We start from the raw sequence: 18,977 nt of genomic DNA on the forward strand, positions 1-18,977 counted from the left end.
AAGAAATCATATAGTTTAATTAATATTAGACAAAAATTAATTAAGAATTAATTTTGTGGATGAAAGAGATTAATTAAATAAAAGGGACTAGAACTGTCAATTATGTGATAGTTGATTTGGGCTGTGAATCCTTTGGATTTGAGGGGTGGACGAAAATTAGAGTAGGAGCCCATCTAATATCATCCAAGGCCTTTATTCTGGAAGGTTCTTTGGACTACTTAAGTCCCAAGCTATCTAATTAGGGTTTTGACTGAAACCCTAACAACACAAGTATAAATAGACCCCTAAGGCTTCAGAAATCGGCTAACCCTACTTCTAAGAGTACCATAGCCAAATTCAAGAGCTTCCAACCTCTCTCCAAGATTGTCCTCTTACTTGTGGTGTTTGTAAGCCATTAGAGGAGTGACATTTGTGACTCTAAGCTCCAAGGACAAGAAGATTCAAGCTTTTCAAGAAGTGGTAATCATCTAGATCTGTTTTGTTATGTTAATTTCGAATTATATACACTAGATCTAGGGTTTGCAAGTCTTGGATGAATTACATGTTCAATAGAGAAGCCTAGATCCAAGCATTAGGGTTTGCATGAGCACATAGGATGTTATTTTGTGTCAAACCCATCACTACCACACCGCATGGAACTCTAATAAAATCTGTCACTTATATCTTCCATTATGCTCCTTCTACTACCTGAAACTCGTCTACAACTTTGGCGGATACAAACTATAGTAGTGAAACATGGGTGGACTCAATCGACTGGCTACACCTCAATCCTCTGGCCTCGCCGTACCTGCCCTTCATCCTCTTTCCTTCTCATCCTGATTTAGAATTATGTTAGCTTGGGACTAAATCTCGTTTATGTTTTAATTTTTTTAGTTAGGATTTTGAATTTGGTTTTGATTTGTAAGTTATAAGGTTTCAAATTTGTTTTGATTTTAGGTTAGGGATTTAAATTTGGTTTCTTTTGAACGTCAAATATAATCTACTTCTAAACTACTCCTTAATTCTACCTATGTCCACGACGGGATTTAAACCCTTGATCTCAAGAAGGAGGGCAACACATGATACCGTTGAGCTAGAAGCCCTTTACTTTTAAATTTGATTAAATATTTTCGCTTAATCTTTAAATGTGGTAATGGTGATTAGTGGTATAATGGTAATCAAAGGTTGAATTTTTTAGGTTCGTTTTTTGGCGACAAGTTGGCGGTGGTGGGGTGATCCGGTGATGTTGGTATCGGTAATGATGATGATAATTGTTGGTGGAGTGATGATCCTATAGATAGGCTTGGCCAATATTTGTATCATGTGGAGTATCGTATTATCTTATATCGACTCATGATTCCAATATTCCCAGCTGACGAGATATGTCAGGCGTGTCGCAAGGCATGTTTGGACTCTTTTGGAGAGCATGCAGTTCACTGTAAAGAACTCCGAGGGTTCAAATACATGCACGATATGGTTAAAGATGTTTTGTTTGACATAATTAACTGTATCGGGGTTTCCGCTAAGAAATAGGAACCTGTGAATTTCTTGACTGACTTGACAGAAGGAAGGTCAACCCTCAGACCGGATGACATTTTGATTTTTGGATGAGTCGAAGGGAAACATGTATGTGTGGACCTTACAGATGTATCCCTTCTCGTGGGTTTGAGGGCTGGGGGTTTCACGGCGGGACAAACTGCTTTAAAAGATGCTACAGTTAAAGTCACCAAACATGAGAAATCGTGCATGAAAAATCAACACGTGTTCATACCGTTTGCATTTGATACGTTTGGTTTCCTCGTGCGGGATGCGGTAGAACTTCTTAAAAGAGTATAACGGATCGTGCATAACAATATTATATCTCATAGATCTATGAATGTAGTTTTTAAAAGAATTAGCTTTACCATACAAAAAGGCTTAGCGACACAGCTTGTTACCCGTTTGTCATCTCACTCGTTGTACGATGATAATTAAATAATGAATTACGTTGGTGTAAAAATAAAAAAGAGAAAATAAAAAATAACAAAAACGAGGACACTTCTATCATTTTACATGCATTTAACGGATGAAAATGGACGGAGTTAGCCTCAAGCAACACTCATACAACTTTTGAAAACCATAAGGACGGGCCACATTATCTTTTGAAAATCTAGACTGAGATTGTAAATAGATGTAAACTAAAGGTACCAAAACTGTAATTTACTCTATATTCTATATAAGGCTCTAGGAATTGTCTTCGTCAAAACAATTAAATGATCTGTTGACTTGAGAAAGTTTAAACTTGAAATCAGAGCCGGCAACGGAATCCTCACAGATGGACTCAAACGAGTCATCGCCACCGTCTGTCAGCCGAGACTGGTTCTTCCCCTCCCCCTCCCCCTCCTTCACCCAACCCTCCTCCTCCTCCTCCTCTCATCGTCATCATCTTCACACACCTCCTTCCCGAAGGTTCTCTACCTATCCTAAACCTTCTAATCCCTCTGCTGCCGGCCCGGCCTTGCGTACCACATCATCGTCTTCCGCCGCTTCCTCTCATCGTGATCTCAAGTATGCAGGATTCTCACGCCGTACTAATTTCTCTCGACGGTACCAAAGATCTATCACTCCTGAAGTCGATGCTCCGTCAGTTGTACCTCAAATTCCCCAGAAATGTGATGTTTCCAACGACAAAACTTCTACTCCAGATAAGTTCATTGACTTGGTTGGTGGTCGGTTGAAACTCCGGTGGCAGATGGCATTTTTAGTGGCTGTCAGTTCTCTATCTATCTTTCAATTGTCTTGACTTTTGTTTTACATACATAATCGAATTGACTCGAGGTTTTATCTTGTGTCCGTTTTGTCTGGTGCAGCTTCTGATTACCACCTTTTCTTCTTTGCTGCACAAGAATTTTTCGTTGCATAATCAGTCCAGTGATCTTCAGGTACTAATACATCAATTGGATGATTAATTGTTGCTAGAAAGTACAGTTTGGCTTCTGAGGTCAACCCTAGGACTTCACTGATGCACGATTCATGTCAATTATAAGATTATAACAACTGAAGCACAGGAGTATGTCTATGCATACCTCATAAAATACGAATCAATAGAGAGTTAGAGACTCTTAAGTGAATTATCCTTCTGATTTTACATTTCATTCCTTTTCTGGTTGTTCTACTGTCTGTAGGCCCAGATTATGAAGCTCAATGGGAGATTACAACTCTGTAACTTACTAGAACCAATTGATGGTGATGATCTAGACTCTCAAGACAGCATTGATCTTCCCAACAAGAGATTGAAAAGCATGGCATTGGCTATCTCAGTTACACTTCTTTCTATACCTTTTCTATTTCTCAAGTATGTGGAGTACATCTCTAAATCAAGATCACCCGACAATCTAAAGGAAGAGGCATCTTTAAACAAGCAGCTAGCTTATAAGGTTGACGTGTTCTTGTCAGTGCGCCCTTATTCAAAACCATTGGCATTGCTGGTTGCAACTCTTCTACTAATAGGTGTTGGTGGATTAGCACTTTTTGGCGTTACTGATGATAGCTTAGCAGATTGCCTTTGGTTATCATGGACATATGTTGCTGATTCTGGAAACCATGCCAACTCTGAGGGACTTGGTCCAAGGTTAGTTTCAGTCTCCATAAGCTTTGGTGGGATGCTTATATTTGCAATGATGCTTGGGCTTGTTACTGATGCAATATCTGAGAAGTTTGATTCTCTGAGAAAAGGAAGAAGTGAAGTTGTTAAGAAAGATCACACACTAATTCTTGGTTGGAGTGATAAATTAGTAAGTATTTTATTAGTTACAACTTACAAACTTCAAATGTTTTTGAAACTACTAATACTGTTATGAATTCAGGGATCATTATTGAATCAACTTGCTATAGCAAATGAGAGTTTGGGTGGTGGGATTGTTGTAGTAATGGCTGAGAGAGACAAAGAAGAGATGGAATCAGACATTGCAAAGATGGAATTTGACTTTAGAGAAACATCTGTCATATGCAGAAGTGGAAGCCCTCTAATCTTAGCTGACCTAAAGAAGGTACAAAAACTTAGAAATGTTGTTTATGACATACAAACAAAGCAAAAACATAACAATTTGCTTATAAACTTCATAGGTATCTGTGTCCAAAGCACGTGCAATTATCGTACTTGCTGAAGATGGAAATGCTGACCAGGTTATTTCCATAATCCATAATCCATAATCCATATGACATGTAAAATGTAAAATGTAAAATGTAAACATAAACTCCTGTTTTTATGCATAAAATGATTATTAACAATAACACATATGGTTGTATGCAGAGTGATGCACGAGCATTGAGAACAGTGTTAAGCCTAACAGGAGTGAAAGAAGGGCTTCAAGGACACATAGTGGTAGAGCTTGGAGATCTTGACAATGAGGTTCTTGTTAAGCTTGTTGGAGGGGATCTTGTTGAAACCGTTGTAGCACATGATGTAATTGGTCGTTTAATGATTCAATGTGCTCGCCAGCCTGGCCTTGCTCAGGTCAAAAAGTCAAAATTCAAAAAACCCATCTTTCTTTTAGTTTCTTTAACATAAATTTACAATCTTCTTTGAAAAAAACCGAGTGATTGTGTATTTGTATATATAGGTGTGGGAAGATATTCTTGGATTTGAAAACTGTGAGTTTTATATAAAAAGATGGCCTGAATTAGATGGGATGCAGTTTGAAGATGTTTTGATTAGCTTTCCACATGCTATTCCATGTGGAATAAAGTCAGTTTCATGTGGAGGAAAGATCATACTTAATCCTGATGAATCTTATGTTCTTCAAGAAGGTGATGAAGTTCTTGTTATAGCAGAAGATGATGATACATATGCTCCAGTAGCATTACCCAATGTAATTCTCTTTTTCTTTTTTCTTTTTTCTTTTTTCTTTTTCTTTTTCTCTTCAAAATAGTTTAAGTATGTGCACATAAACGAGGGGCGATTGGTGGCAAAAGGTGGAAATGAAGTTTTATGAGTATAATAAATTTGGTCATCAGGTGAAAGAAGCACCATTCATACACATAACTCGACCAACAAGAAAGCCTCAGAAGATTCTTCTTTGTGGATGGAGGAGAGACATTGATGATATGATTGTGGTGAGTTCTATAAATCAAAAACCCTAATTTTATCTTTCTTGCATTCGAATGTTGCAGGTGTGGAGAGGAAATCTACCTAAAGAATTCATTCTTCCAAATTCCATGGAAAAGATACTTCTGTGTGGGTGGAGAAGAGATATTGAAGATATGATTATGGTAAAGTACTGAAGTCAACAACAAGGAATCTTCAGGGGCAGAATCGGAATCCGCACAACACTATTTCAAATAATTCATGTGCTACATTTTCATTTATGTTTTTTTTTTCTTTGAAATTTTAATAGGTGCTGGATGCTTTTTTAGCACCAGGTTCAGAGTTATGGATGTTTAATGAAGTTTTTGAAGGGGAGAGGGAAAAAAAGCTTATTGATGGTGGTTTAGACATTGAAAGATTGATGAATATAACACTTGTTCATCGTGAAGGGAATGCTGTCATACGTCGCCACCTGGAAAGCCTTCCTTTAGAATCTTTTGACTCGGTGAGTTGACTCAACTTAACTTAAGTCACATTTTGTTTTTCCGATTCCGATTGAATTGGAATTCAAGATTCCATTCTATGGTTATTATAGAATCTTGAACTCTGATGTTGATCATGATTCATGGTTATTATAGATCTTGATTCCATTCTATGGTTATTATAGAATCTTGTTTTTCCAATTCCGATGGAATTGGAATTCAAGATTCCATTCTATGGTTATTATAGCATCTTGAACTCTGATGTTGATCATGATTCATGGTTATTATAGATCTTGATTCTGGCTGATGAATCAGTAGAAGATTCAGCAATACAAGCTGATTCAAGGTCTCTTGCTACACTGCTATTAATACGTGATATCCAGGTACGTTTTTGGTATTTGACACACCATTAATTTCCCTTTTGTTGAACCACTAATTTTACGTTTTTGGTCCCTGACTATAGTTAGTTTTTGCAATTTTGGTCTCAATAAGTTCTCTTCCAAGTAACATGACTACTTTTGGTCCCAAAAATATGGTCATTTTACTTGGAACCAGAACCAAAAACGTTACAAAAACCTCAAATAAGGACCAAAATTGCACGAGAAAACTTTTTGGGACCAAAATGAAACTATGCTCAAGGACCAAAAATGTAAATATCTTAAAATTATGTCATCGAAGTATACAATAAGTGGTTTTAGTTGTTGTAGCATTTTTGTCATATAATAAACACACTTAAAATAATGCAAAAACTAAATTAATATTTTTGTAGGCGAAGCGACTACCCTATAGAGAAGCAAAGGCTTCTTCTCATGGTAGAAAAGGTAGTTTTTCACAAGGTTCATGGATAGGGGAAATGCAACAAGCTTCAGATAAATCGGTTATAATTAGTGAAATCCTTGATCCAAGGACTAAAAATTTATTATCAATGTCAAGGATTAGTGATTATGTTCTATCAAATGAGCTTGTTAGTATGGCTTTAGCAATGGTTGCTGAAGATCGCCAAATAAATGATGTCCTTGAAGAGCTTTTTGCTGAAGAGGTAATCCTCTTGAATTGCATTGTTTCCAATTTAGGAGCTGTTTGATATGCCTCTTACTAGTCTGATAAAAAGGTTGGGAATGGAGTCACAGAGATTGTTTGGTACCACACTTAGGGCCCATTTGATAGTTGCTGTCTGGAAAAAATTTTACTGAGCGGGAAAGAAACCATGTTGTTTGATTGTACATCTGACTGACTGTACTGAATGATGAAAAATGACCATTCAGCCAGAAAGATATGGTTCTGGGAAAGACATATCTTACTAGGAAATACCTCTTTTTTTTTGTGCAAATCAAACAGTCTTTCCAGCCCATTCAGCTAGAAAAATCTGTTCGGACCTGAAAAAAAGTCTATCAAACAGGCCTTAGGTGCCTTTGGTTTTCGACCTCAAACATCCACCTTAATCATACATTTTTGGGTTAAATGCATTTATTCTTGTTACAATGTTGTAATTTGAAAAGTCCATTTTGAGTGATTATCTCTTAACATTTGTGTTTTTTTGGGGGGAGTAGGGGAATGAGATGCACATAAGGCAAGCGGATCTATACATTAAGGAAGGAGAAGAATTGAGTTTTTATGAAATACTTTTGCGTGCGAGACAAAGGAGAGAAATAGTGATTGGGTATCGTTTAGGGAATGTAGAGAAAGCTGTGATTAATCCTCCGGGAAAAATGGAGAAGAGGAATTGGTCGTTGAAAGATGTTTTTGTTGTAATAGCTGAAAAAGAATGACAAAATTTGTTAATGTACATATTTACATACATAGAAGAAATATAAATAAAAAAAATAAAAAAATTATCCTTTTTGATAAGAATTCCTTTTGATTTGTCATTTGTCATTTTTTTATTGATGTTGGGCTCTTGTATACTCTTTATTCTTCTAAGAGTAAATTACTGAAATCGTCCATATGGTTTGGTCAAAATTGCACGTTTTGGTCCCTAACTTTTTTTTTTTTTTTTCATTCAGATCGTCTCTGTGGTTTGATTTTGTTGCGTTGATTTGGTCAAAATTGTACGTTTGATCCCTAACCTTTTTTTTTTTTTTTTTTTTTTTTTTTTTTTTTTTTGCATTCGGATCGTCTCTGTGGTTTGATTTTGTTGCGTTTTTCGTCCATATGATTTGGTCAAAATTGTACGTTTGATCCCTAACTTTTTTTATTTTTTTTATTTTTATTTATTTTTTTTTGCATTCGGATCGTCTCTGTGGTTTGATTTTGTTGCGTTTTTCGTCCATATGATTTGGTCAAAATTGTACGTTTGATCCCTAACTTTTTTTATTTTATTTTATTTATTTATTTATTTTTTTTTGCATTCAGATCGTCTCTGTGGTTTGATTTTGTTGCGTTTTTCGTCCATATGATTTGGTCAAAATTGTACGTTTGATCCCTAATTTTTTTTTTTAATTTTATTATTATTTTTTTTTTGCATTCGGATCGTCTCTGTGGTTTGATTTTGTTGCGTTTTTCGTCCATATGATTTGGTCAAAATTGTACGTTTGATCCCTAACTTTTTTTATTTTATTTTATTTGTTTATTTTTTTGCATTCGGATCGTCTCTGTGGTTTGATTTTGTTGCGTTTTTCGTCCATATGATTTGGTCAAAATTGTACGTTTGATCCCTAACTTTATTTTATTTTATTTTATTTATTTATTTTTTTTTTGCATTCAGATTGTCTCTGTGGTTTGATTTTGTTGCGTTTTTCGTCCATATGATTTGGTCAAAATTGTACGTTTGATCCCTAACTTTTTTATTTTTATTTTTATTATTATTATTATTATTATTATTATTATTATTATTTTTTGCATTCGGATCGTCTCTGTGGTTTGATTTTGTTGCGTTTTTCGTCCATATGATTTGGTCAAAATTGTACGTTTGATCCCTAACTTTTTTTATTTTATTTTATTTTATTTATTTATTTTTTTTTTGCATTCGGATTGTCTCTGTGGTTTGATTTTGTTACGTTTTTCGTCCATATGATTTGGTCAAAATTGTACGTTTGATCCCTAACTTTTTTTATTTTATTTTATTTATTTATTTTTTTTGCATTCAGATTGTCTCTGTGGTTTGATTTTGTTGCGTTTTTCGTCCATATGATTTGGTCAAAATTGTACGTTTGATCCCTAACTTTTTTTTTTTTTTGCATTCGGATTGTCCCTGTGGTTTCATTTTGTTGCGTTTTTCGTCCATATGATTTGATCAAAATTGTATGTTTGATCTCTAACTTTATGTATGTAAGAGACGAAAAACGCAACAAAATAAAACCACCGGGACGATCTAAGTGCAAAAAAAAAAAAAAAAGTTAAGGACCAAAAATGCAATTTTGACCAAACCATAATGATTTACTCTTCATTTAATTAGCCAACATTAACATACAACAAATAGAGTTTGCTTAATTTCCTCTATATTTAAAACTTAATTATTACTTTAATATAAACATAAAAGCATTTGTTGCGGTAAAAATTTGAAATAAAAAATTTGGAGATCATTTATAATATAGAAAATAATTTTTTTTTAAAATCTTTATTAAATGAAATATAATCAATGGATAAGAAATTTATGTTGTGTTTATAAAGAATAGGGACTTCTAAAAACCAAAAGTTTTTTTTAGTTTCGGTAGTAAATGTTTTATCTTATAAAATAACATAGTTTATTTGAAAATTAATATAAAAACATATTTTTTTAAAAATTGAACATTTTACAAAACTTTGCCCTTGAATTTCTGATTCATTAATACAAAACTAAAAACAGAAAGTGTACCCCCTCACGGAAGTTGTTTTACATTCGATGCAAAGGGAGCGCGCGAGAGTTATCTTTCGTTATTCTCGTTTGGATCTTTTCTTTTCTTCTCGATTTCTGTCTGGATTCACCTTTTTCATCATAAATTTTCTCAAGCAAATTCCCGGTTAGTTTTTCTTTTCTCTCTAATCTATCATCCAATCTCTTCATTCTTCTTTTCCAATTTCAGACTTAACCGTTGTTTTGTTTCATCGACACATGGCAATTTCTGCATCATGGGTTTTCATGAAATCAGGTTTTGTTTACTTGCGAATTTGTGTTTATCTATATTTCAGATCAATTTCATTAGCTTGTTTGCAAGTGTTATTACCGTTTTGATCGCGTTTAGATTAAGTGCACTTGAATTTGCGGATTTTGAGATAAATTTGTATCGGGTTTCCTTTTCTGGATTCGAGCTAGTTGAAATTAAAGTTTCTTCTAGTTTATATCACTGATTTAGATGCTAAGAGTGAACTTAATTTCCAAAATTGGTCGAATAATTATCGCCTAATTAATTACTTACACCTATTTTCACATTTCCAATTCCTCTAGATTATCTGTATTCATTTGCTTTCTAAACGATGCTCGATTCTTAAATTCACTTACTTATCTTATCACGAAGGTAAACATAGATTTTTGCTAATAAACCTCCTGCTTTTTGGGAAATATGTGTGCTTTCAATCTCTATATCCAATTTGAGGAAATGCAATTACATTATGATCTATATACATCTACCCCTTTTGATGAGTAGCTTTTCACTTATCTTCTCCTGTTACATAAACTGATGCTTTTGGTCTCAATCAACTAACCTCTGTATTTAATCTTCTTTCAGACTATAGGCTCAACCTTAATGTTGTCATAAACACCTAAAGCAGATTCATTATGAGATAATGGAATCACCTAAAGCTGGTGGATCAAGGAATACATCTGTAGTTATCCTTACACTTGATACAAGTGAGGTATATATCATTGTTAGTTTATCTACTAGAAGCGACACACAGGTGATTTACATTGATCCAACAACCGGATCTCTTCACCATGACCAAAAGCTAGGTTATGATGTTTTCAACTCCCAAGAAGAAGCACTAAACTACATCACAAATGGTTCAAAATTCATCTGCAAAAGTACAATTCATGCAAAAGCCATATTGGGATATGCTGTTCTTGGAAACTCAGCCTTATTGCTTGTTGCCACAAAGTTAACAGCTAGCATTCCATTTCTACCAGGTGGTGGTTGTGTATACACCATTAGTGAGAGCAAATGGATCAAAATCTTTCTTCAAAATCCTCAACCACAAGGGAAAGGAGAAGTCAAAAACATTCAAGAACTCACTGAACTTGAAATTGATGGAAAACATTACTTTTGTGAAACAAGAGACATCACAAGGCCATTTCCTAGTCGAGTTTCTGTAAAAACACCTGATGATGAGTTTGTTTGGAATGGATGGTTTTCAACTGCTTTCAAAAGAATTGGGTTGGATCAACACTGTGTTATTTTGCTTCAGGTATTTGATGCTTTGTGACTTGAAAAGTTGAAACTACATTAATGCCCTTATCATCTTATTTGGAATTTTCTTCCTATACTTATAGGGATTTGTGGAATATCGAACTTTTGGAAGCTTAGGTCAGCAAGATGGAATTGTTGCTCTTATAGCTAGGCGTAGTAGGTTGCATCCTGGCACTCGATATTTAGCAAGAGGCTTAAACTCTTGTTATAGCACAGGTAGATTGTCAAAAATAGCAACCTACTTTACTCTTTTTTACTCATAATAGCAACATACTTACATTTATTTACTGATAAAGAGCATCCACAATAGGAGCTTTTTCACCTCAAAAAGCTCATGAAATTTGAAAAAAGCTATTGGAGAAGCTTTTTCAATGATTCGGTGGGCCCCATAGGTTTTCAACCAATTGTAGACAGACAACTTACACAAGGGTCCCACAAAAAAGCAAATTGAAAAAAGCTTTCTTATTGTAGAGATAAAATAAACTTTTTCACATTAAGCTTTTTCATGAAAAAGGTCCCTTATTGTTGATGCTCTAATAGCAACATATAACAAATAAAATACATTGCCTATATTTGCAAAAAGGGTAAAATTCGTTGCTATTCTCAACAATTTTTTCTTTGTATATGCTTTTACAGCTGTGTTTGGCGCACCACAGTTAGCTGATAAACTATCTTGTTTTCGAGCTAGTATAAATACTCATGTTTGGCAAGTCAAAAAGTAGCTGATAAGCTAGCTTTTTTAAAAAGCTACTTTAACGTTGTATTTGACGCGCCACAACTAGCTTATTTTTCAAGCTTTTTTAGGTTGTTATGTTTAGCAAGCCAAAAAGTAGCTTATAAGCTAGCTTTTTAGGAGTTTTTTTTTTTTTTTTTTAAATTTCCAAATATACCCCTTGATTAATTATAATCATATTGTTTTAAATGTCATTTTATATCTTTCATCTAGCTTATCAGCTAGTTTTACCAAATGTTAAATTTTATCAGCTAGCATTTCAGCTTGTACGCCAAACATAGCCTAAATAGCTTTTTGAAAATTTTCCGAATGTACCCTTAATTAGTTATAAATCTTTCAACTAACTTATCAGCTATCAGCTACCAACTAGTTTACCAAACATAGCCTAATTAGCATCTTTATGAAATAGGAAATGAAATCGAGTGTGAACAACTTGTATGGGTACCAAAAAGAGATGGACAAAATGTGCCTTTCAACACCTACATATGGAGACGAGGCACTATTCCCATATGGTGGGGTGCAGAGCTAAAGATGACATCAGCAGAAGCAGTAATTTACATTTCTGACCGTGACCCTTACAAAGGAAGCGCACGATATTACCAAAGATTAACCAAAAGATACGATTCAAGAAACAAGGGTATAAACGGAAACCAAAATAAAATCGGCTTTGTCCCCATTGTATGCATCAACCTTCTTAGAAACGGAGAAGGAAAATCCGAATCCATTTTAGTCCAACATTTCGAAGAATCCTTAAATCACATCCGGTCAAACGGTCAACTCCCTAACACAAGACTCCACTTAATAAACTACGATTGGCATACAAGTATTCGATTCAAAGGCGAACAACAAACAATTGAAGGACTTTGGTATCATTTAAAATCTCCCACAATCTCCATAGGGATCACAGAAGGTCATTATTTACATTCTCGTGAAAATATCCAAGAAGCTGATGATGTCATCGTTTCCAACGATGACATCATCGGTTGCTTTCGCTTACACGTGCATCAAAACGGTGTGATTCGTTACAACTGTGCGGATTCTTTGGATAGAACAAATGCTGCTAGCTATTTTGGTGGGCTACAGGTGTTCACTGAACAATGTAGGCGGCTTGGGATTTTTCTTGATGCTGACGTGGCGTTGAAGCCAAGCGGGTCGCTAGCGAGGATGCGGTCGTGTAATGATAAGGCGTGGAAGAGATTTGATATGACATTTGAGGAGTTTAAAAGGTCGACTATTTTGTCACCTGTTTGTCAGTTAGCTGAGCTTTTTTTAATTTCGGGTGATATTCATGCGACTATTTATACGGGTTCTAAAGCAATGCATAGTCATATTTTGAGTATTTTTAGTGAAGAAGCAGCGAAAAATAAACAGTTTTCAGTTGCGCAAAATGTGAAGATAACGCTTCAAAGAAGATATAATAATGCAGTTGTGGATAGTTATCGACAGAAACAGTTAGAGATGTTTCTTGGATTAAGGCTTTTTAAACATCTTCCTTCGATATCAATTCAACCTTTGCATGTATGTAACTTTTTCCAAAAATGGTCCAAAGTTGAAACCTTTTTCAGTTTTGGTCCTTGTGATTATCGCTTATTTTATATTTATGAAAACATCTAATGTGACATTATATCTTTTTGTTTTTTTTTTATTAGGTGCTAAGTAGACGATCTGGTTGTCTTCTTAAACCGATTGCTAGCATTGACTCGAGTTCTGATGATGGAGACAGTCTTCTTAGTTTTAAACATAAAAATCTCATCTGGGTAACTATAGTTTATTTTATTTAAGGAACGGGTGTTGAAATATCTTTTTTAAGATTTTATAAAAATGTAAATAAGAAAAAGTTTGAAATTTGGTAACATTTAGAACTATATAAATATTATAAATTAGAACAATGATAAATATATGAATTTAAAAAATTCCAAATATATGTATTTATAGAAAAAGAATAAGTAGATCTAAATTAAAATTTATGTATTTTAATTTTCTTTTCTATAATAAAAAAAATTATATATACTATTTAGTTATTTGAATTCAATTATATAGATTTGTATAAAAAGGAGTCGATAGGACCCATAAACTTCAGGTTTTTGGCTTCACAAAAAAACGAAGACAATGTTTAGCAAAATTAAGCTAGCTTATTGTAATTTAACATTTGATAAAATCATAAAAGTAGTTTATTGTAGTTTATTAGCTAACTTGATTGATAAGCTAGCTTATAAGCTAAAAGCTAGCTTTTCAACTAATTCATTATCCAGCATATAATTTGGATTGATTTTTGTACAGATTTCGCAACAAGCTGCCGATATAATACAACTTTTTATCTACCTTGGCGAGCCTTGTCATGTTTGTCAGCTTCTTCTCACAATTTCACACGGTGCAGACGATTCAACATATCCATCAACAGTCGATGTCAGAACAGGACGCGATCTTGATGAGCTTAAACTTGTTTTAGAGGTTTCACTTTACAAGTTTTTAAAAAATCAAGAAATAGCAACCTACTTTCATTAATTTGAAAGTACATTGCTATAATTGGTTACATTAGGGCTAATTAAGTAATTAACACGGGTCTTTCTTTGCTTACAATATAGGGAGCTTCCATTGCTAGATGTGTTAATGGTACAAACATGGTGATACCAATACCGGGGCCCATTAGTGACGATGACATGGCGTTCACAAGAAGTGTAACAACCCCACCTACCCACAAACCTAAGCTACCGTTTTTATATGATTTCGAAGGTCGCGAGGGCAATTTGGACTTTCTTACTCGGGTGGTTGTTCTCACATTCTACCCATCTGAGTCTACCACTTCCCCTGTCACTATCGGTGAGGTACATTATGTTTTTCACTTTCTTGTATTTTACATTTTTACCCTTTCGTATGTGTGTGTGTTTTTCTATATCTTTTACATGTGTTTGTAGGTGGAGATACTTGGGATTTCTCTTCCATGGAGAGGTATATTTGCATCTGAAAAGCTATGGGAACGTTTGAATAGTATCAAAGAGAACAACCCGTGTGTTATTGCTTTGACAAATGACATGGCGCCATCTGGCAAATCTGATACAATGGATCTCTTGTCAGGTGATGACATCGTTTCAGAATCTGTTTCACAACCAATGACAGAAATCAGTTTGCTTGATCATGGTTACATTGAAGACAATAAAACAAATTCAATACAACAAGATGAAATACAAACCAAAGGGGACGTAGAAGCACTTCAGTACATAACTTGCTTCAAAATGTTGTCAGCTTTACATGGGGTATGAATTATGATATGGATATTAGATTATTAGTACTATTTTCTTTAGATTATTCAACAAGAAGAAGAAAAAAAAGTGACTATGGAGTTTTGCAGGGTAACAAATTAGGGTTTAAAGAAGGGATGAAACTTGAAATCGAACGTCTTAGGCTCAATCTATCTGGTGTTGAACGCGATAAAGCTTTATCATCAATTGGAATCGATCCAGAAAGTATAAATCCGAACGTGTTAATAGAAGAATCTTATGTTTCTTCATTATGTAAAGCCGCAAATGCGGTTGCATTTCTAGGTCAAGCTTCTTTAGAAGACAGAATTACTGGTGCGATTGGTCTTGAGATTATCGAAAATGAAAAAATCGATGTGGATTTTTGGAATATTAACAGAATTGGGGAGAGTTGTTGCAGTGAATCGTGTCAAGTTCATATGGGGACTTCGACTTTGAATTCTTCTTCTTCACAGTCGATTTATTTATGCTCTGCGTGTAATCGGAAGGTTTGCAAAGTTTGTTGCGCGGGAAAAGGTGCTGTACTTGTTCTTCAGAATCGTGGTGTTAATGAACGGTGTTTATTGATGGATGGGGTTATTTGTAAGCTGTGTTGTGATGATAGTGTTCTTGATGCGTTGACTTTGGATTATCTTAGGGTTTTGATTAGCGAGAGAAGAAATAGGGATGCCGAAACGGCGACGTATAAAGCTTTAGGTGAAATTGTAGGGAGGAATTATATCGCCGGAAAAAAGGAGTCGTCGACTGATAAAAATGGAGATGTCAAGGCGGCGCTTCAACAGTTGCTCAATGGAGAAGAATCGTTGGCTGAATTCCCATTCGGAAGCTTTCTCCACTCGGTATTATATATTAGATCATTTTATCTTCCCTTTTACATGTTAAAATATCGTTAATAACTAGCTTTAGATCTGAATTGTTGATTATTTCTATTGTTTTTATAGATTGAATCAGCGTCAGGTTCAGCACCACCATTGTCGTTGCTTGCACCTTTGAATACCGGATTAAAACAGTCGTACTGGAGGGCACCTCCGACCACCTCTTCTACTGAGCTTATTATCGTTCTCGGCAGTCTCTCTGATGTCTCCGGCGTCATCCTTCTCGTTAGTCCCTGTGGCTATTCCATGTCCGATTCCCCCATCGTAAGTAAACCACGTCACAGAATGGAATCTCCAATTCCAGTTCCAATTCCGTTATACCAAACTCATTCATAATTTTATATTCTGTTATTGAACAGGTCCAAATTTGGGCAAGTAACAAAATACACAAGGAAGAAAGATCGTGTGTCGGAAAATGGGATGTGAAATCAATGCTCACATCTTCGCCGGAGCTTTGTGGTCCAGAAGAATCCAATATTCAAACGCCTCGCCACATCAAATTCGACTTCCGAAATCCTGTGCGATGTCGTATGATTTGGATAAAATTGAGTATCCAGAAAGTTGGATCGAGTTCTGTGAGTTTCGAGAACGATTTCAATCTTTTATCCTTTGATGAAACTCCGGCCTCCGATCCCGGCGGCAGACGCGCCTCCATAGCAGGAACATCGGAAAGTATTCCGTCTCTGCACGCCAAAAGAATTCTCGTAGTTGGATTTCCGGTGAAAGCGGATATAAAGCGGTCGTCGTCGCAGAGATCTGAGCATGCTAGTAGCATCAAAAATTGGCTGGAGAAACCGCCATTGTTAAACAGATACAAGGTACGATTGACGATTAAACTTTTTTCCGATTACATAAACATCATCGCAGGATTTGAATTTATCTTTTTTGTTGCAGGCTCCGATTGAATCCGAGAAGTTGATCGAGAACGATCTGGTTTTGGAACAAAACATGTCTCCGTCTTCACCGGTAGCAGCAGGTTTCCGGCTCGACGGTTTTAGCGCTATAAAACCTCGATTAAAACATTCACCTTCAGCATTGGAGGCAGTATCTACAGTTTTCGAACATAGATTCATATCTCCACCGGTATTACGTATTCAAGTATCGACATTAAAGGTACTCCGAGCACCAAAAATGTCTTGTATTTTAGATGACGGTGGTTGTGGCACCGGATATAATCATGATAAATTGTTATGATGTATACTTTCAGGGGTTGTCGGAGGAGACGGTGGTGGTTGCAGAGTACCGGATACCGGAGGTGAAGAGTGGAACGGCGATGTACTTTGACTTTCCTAAAGCGATGAACAGTCGACGAGTACGATTCAGGCTGGTCGGAGATGTTGCTGGGTTTGCCGATGATCCGGAAGACGGCGGCGATACAGGGCGGCCGTTGGCGGCGGGGTTGTCTTTGTTAAACCGGATTAAGTTATACTACTATGCCCACCCTGGTGATCTTGGGAGATGGGCAGGCCTTTCTGGTATATGAGTGATTTTTTTTTTAATTATTTAAAAAGAATTCTTTTGTATTTTTTTTTTTTTGTTTCTAGTTCAGAATAATCGATTTCATTTTATTTCAGGGGTGTTTCGAGTTTATGAGAGATTGTAGTAGTTTAGATTCTTTTAGGGTAAAAAAAAATAAATTTTGACAAACGTGTAAAAATTTGTTACAATAAAACTAACATCGAGTATAAATTATTTGATTATTAATTTGTTGTGAATAAAAAATATCGTTCAACAAGTTTAAGAAGTATCGTTTTAGAACAAATAGACATGTGTCAGATTTGTAGAAGTGGGCTCCACAATCCATGGTATCATAAAGTTTATAGGCACCGATGAAATGGTTCAAGTAGAAAAAAAATATTAAAGGAAAAAAATGTACATTCCCTAATCACCAACATCCGGTAGACATTTAACCGACTATAAGTTGGAAACGCTTAGTCACCACCATTTTATAAATAAGGTGAAACATACCAAAAACAAGAAAAAGGAAATGTTCAAATGAGATTTTATTATTGAATTTAAGATGCCTCAAAAATGGCTTAGAAATCTTTTTATACACAGAGTGCTAAATTTGGCACGTATTGTCAAGTTTTCTGAAAATAAAATTTGATATGAAATTCCCCTAATTAAGCTGCTAAATTAGGACATGAAAAACAAAAATTAAAGAAATTCATATTTTAATTTTTAGGTATAAAAAATAGGAATCGATTTAATTTATTTTGTCATAAAAACAGAATAAAAATGAAATAAAGAAATCTACTAAGCTTGAGGGGAAATCAGAATTGGAGCTCCCAGCCGAAAGCTTTCCGAAAATATAAAATGGGCTTCCAAACTCCTGATGTATCAAAAGGTAGTATGTTGTAAGTTGGGCCTCTTTAGCCCTTGCTTGTTCTTTCTCCTATTTCTCCACTTAGGCTTGTGCAATATCTTCTATGTGCTCCACTTCAATTCCCTTTTACTTGAGAAAAACTTAACCTTGAGTCCCCAAGATAAACAAATTATGCTTGCACGTAGTACTTGTAGATGTTAGAGACATTAAATGTCTTGGAGACGTAAATTATGGTAGGACAATCCCCAATAATAGGCATTATAATTAAATCTTCTACATAATAGTGTATGTCTAATGATTTGCGAGACATTCTATGATCCTAATATTTATGTGTCGTATAAGTAAAGTGTAAAAAAACATAATCGACACAAGATCTTCCCAACATCATCATTTTATTCACTATGAAACAGATGGTTTTCATCAACAGATTACATCTCAAACCTCACTACAAAAACACTCATACTCTCATATTACAGATCTTGTAAAACAACTATGTATGAACAAACCCTAACTTGAGATAAAGAGAAAACTGAGAGATAAGATGAGAAAACAATATCTTCGTACATATCTATCAAGATCACCTAACACTTTATATATCATAACCCACTAAACATCGGGTATAACCCGTATATCAATTGACCCGCGTGTTCTTTACCTGCAGTATAATAACACGTATACAAAATACATACAAATATATTGTTTATCATTTTAATTAACTAACGTATTAACACATTTAACAAATTAATGTTTAAGTTTGAAACTTCATTAATTCTTTTCAACATGCCCCCTCAAACTAAACATTAATTTTGACACAAAAAAAAATTAATTCTTATTAAAAATATCAATCATATTAAGCCGATTTATAATATATTCATGTTGAACACTACCAAGTGATTTTGTTAAAATATATGCATTTTGATTTGAAGACATTATCTTATTAAC

At 34.9% G+C, this 18,977-nt stretch overlaps 2 protein-coding genes across 5 annotated transcripts; both read left to right on the forward strand.

Moving 5' to 3' along the window:
- Positions 1 to 2,237: 2,237 nt before the first annotated feature.
- Positions 2,238 to 7,377, forward strand: LOC145039383 (ion channel CASTOR-like). 2 transcript variants are annotated; one of them, XM_078987454.1, is made up of 12 exons: positions 2,238 to 2,728; positions 2,829 to 2,900; positions 3,144 to 3,752; positions 3,825 to 4,007; positions 4,084 to 4,143; positions 4,271 to 4,474; positions 4,581 to 4,829; positions 4,975 to 5,073; positions 5,355 to 5,549; positions 5,817 to 5,909; positions 6,296 to 6,565; positions 7,077 to 7,377. In XM_078987454.1, the coding sequence occupies exons 1-12, from the start codon at positions 2,294 to 2,296 to the stop codon at positions 7,293 to 7,295; spliced, it is 2,688 nt and encodes an 895-aa protein (XP_078843580.1). In that variant the 5' UTR covers positions 2,238 to 2,293; the 3' UTR covers positions 7,296 to 7,377. The 2 variants fall into 2 exon arrangements, with proteins under 2 accessions (XP_078843580.1, XP_078843576.1); XM_078987450.1 differs by lacking the exon at positions 4,975 to 5,073 and adding an exon at positions 5,131 to 5,229.
- A 1,943-nt stretch (positions 7,378 to 9,320) lies between these two features.
- Positions 9,321 to 17,299, forward strand: LOC145039392 (putative phosphoinositide phosphatase SAC9). 3 transcript variants are annotated; one of them, XM_078987469.1, is made up of 14 exons: positions 9,321 to 9,464; positions 10,170 to 10,842; positions 10,928 to 11,060; positions 11,987 to 13,095; positions 13,227 to 13,334; positions 13,858 to 14,028; positions 14,163 to 14,402; positions 14,493 to 14,526; positions 14,653 to 14,831; positions 14,927 to 15,673; positions 15,776 to 15,973; positions 16,069 to 16,527; positions 16,604 to 16,822; positions 16,917 to 17,299. In XM_078987469.1, exons 2-14 carry the CDS (start codon positions 10,228 to 10,230, stop codon positions 17,190 to 17,192), a joined length of 4,488 nt encoding a protein of 1,495 aa, XP_078843595.1. In that variant the 5' UTR covers positions 9,321 to 9,464; positions 10,170 to 10,227; the 3' UTR covers positions 17,193 to 17,299. The 3 variants fall into 3 exon arrangements, with proteins under 3 accessions (XP_078843595.1, XP_078843585.1, XP_078843590.1); XM_078987459.1 differs by having other exon boundaries at positions 14,493 to 14,831; XM_078987464.1 differs by lacking the exon at positions 9,321 to 9,464 and adding an exon at positions 9,482 to 9,593 and having other exon boundaries at positions 14,493 to 14,831.
- Positions 17,300 to 18,977: the final 1,678 nt, after the last annotated feature.

The sequence above is a fragment of the Lactuca saligna genome, chromosome 1, assembly GCF_052625555.1.
Source record: "Lactuca saligna cultivar CGN05327 chromosome 1, ASM5262555v1, whole genome shotgun sequence".
In the NCBI taxonomy this organism is placed as follows: domain Eukaryota; kingdom Viridiplantae; phylum Streptophyta; class Magnoliopsida; order Asterales; family Asteraceae; genus Lactuca; species Lactuca saligna.

What these genes read in the sequence shown, in the direction of transcription:
- LOC145039383 (XM_078987454.1), top strand. Translation starts at nt 2,294, where the DNA reads ATGGACTCAAACGAGTCATCGCCACCGTCTGTCAGCCGAGACTGGTTC. An exon ending in AGATGGCATTTTTAGTGGCT is followed by an intron (nt 2,729 to 2,828) that starts GTCAGTTCTCTA and finishes TGTCTGGTGCAG; the next exon opens with CTTCTGATTACCACCTTTTC. An exon ending in CTCCAGTAGCATTACCCAAT is followed by an intron (nt 4,830 to 4,974) that starts GTAATTCTCTTT and finishes TTTGGTCATCAG; the next exon opens with GTGAAAGAAGCACCATTCAT.
- LOC145039392 (XM_078987459.1), top strand. Translation starts at nt 10,228, where the DNA reads ATGGAATCACCTAAAGCTGGTGGATCAAGGAATACATCTGTAGTTATC. An exon ending in TATCAATTCAACCTTTGCAT is followed by an intron (nt 13,096 to 13,226) that starts GTATGTAACTTT and finishes TTTTTTTATTAG; the next exon opens with GTGCTAAGTAGACGATCTGG. An exon ending in CCATGTCCGATTCCCCCATC is followed by an intron (nt 15,974 to 16,068) that starts GTAAGTAAACCA and finishes GTTATTGAACAG; the next exon opens with GTCCAAATTTGGGCAAGTAA.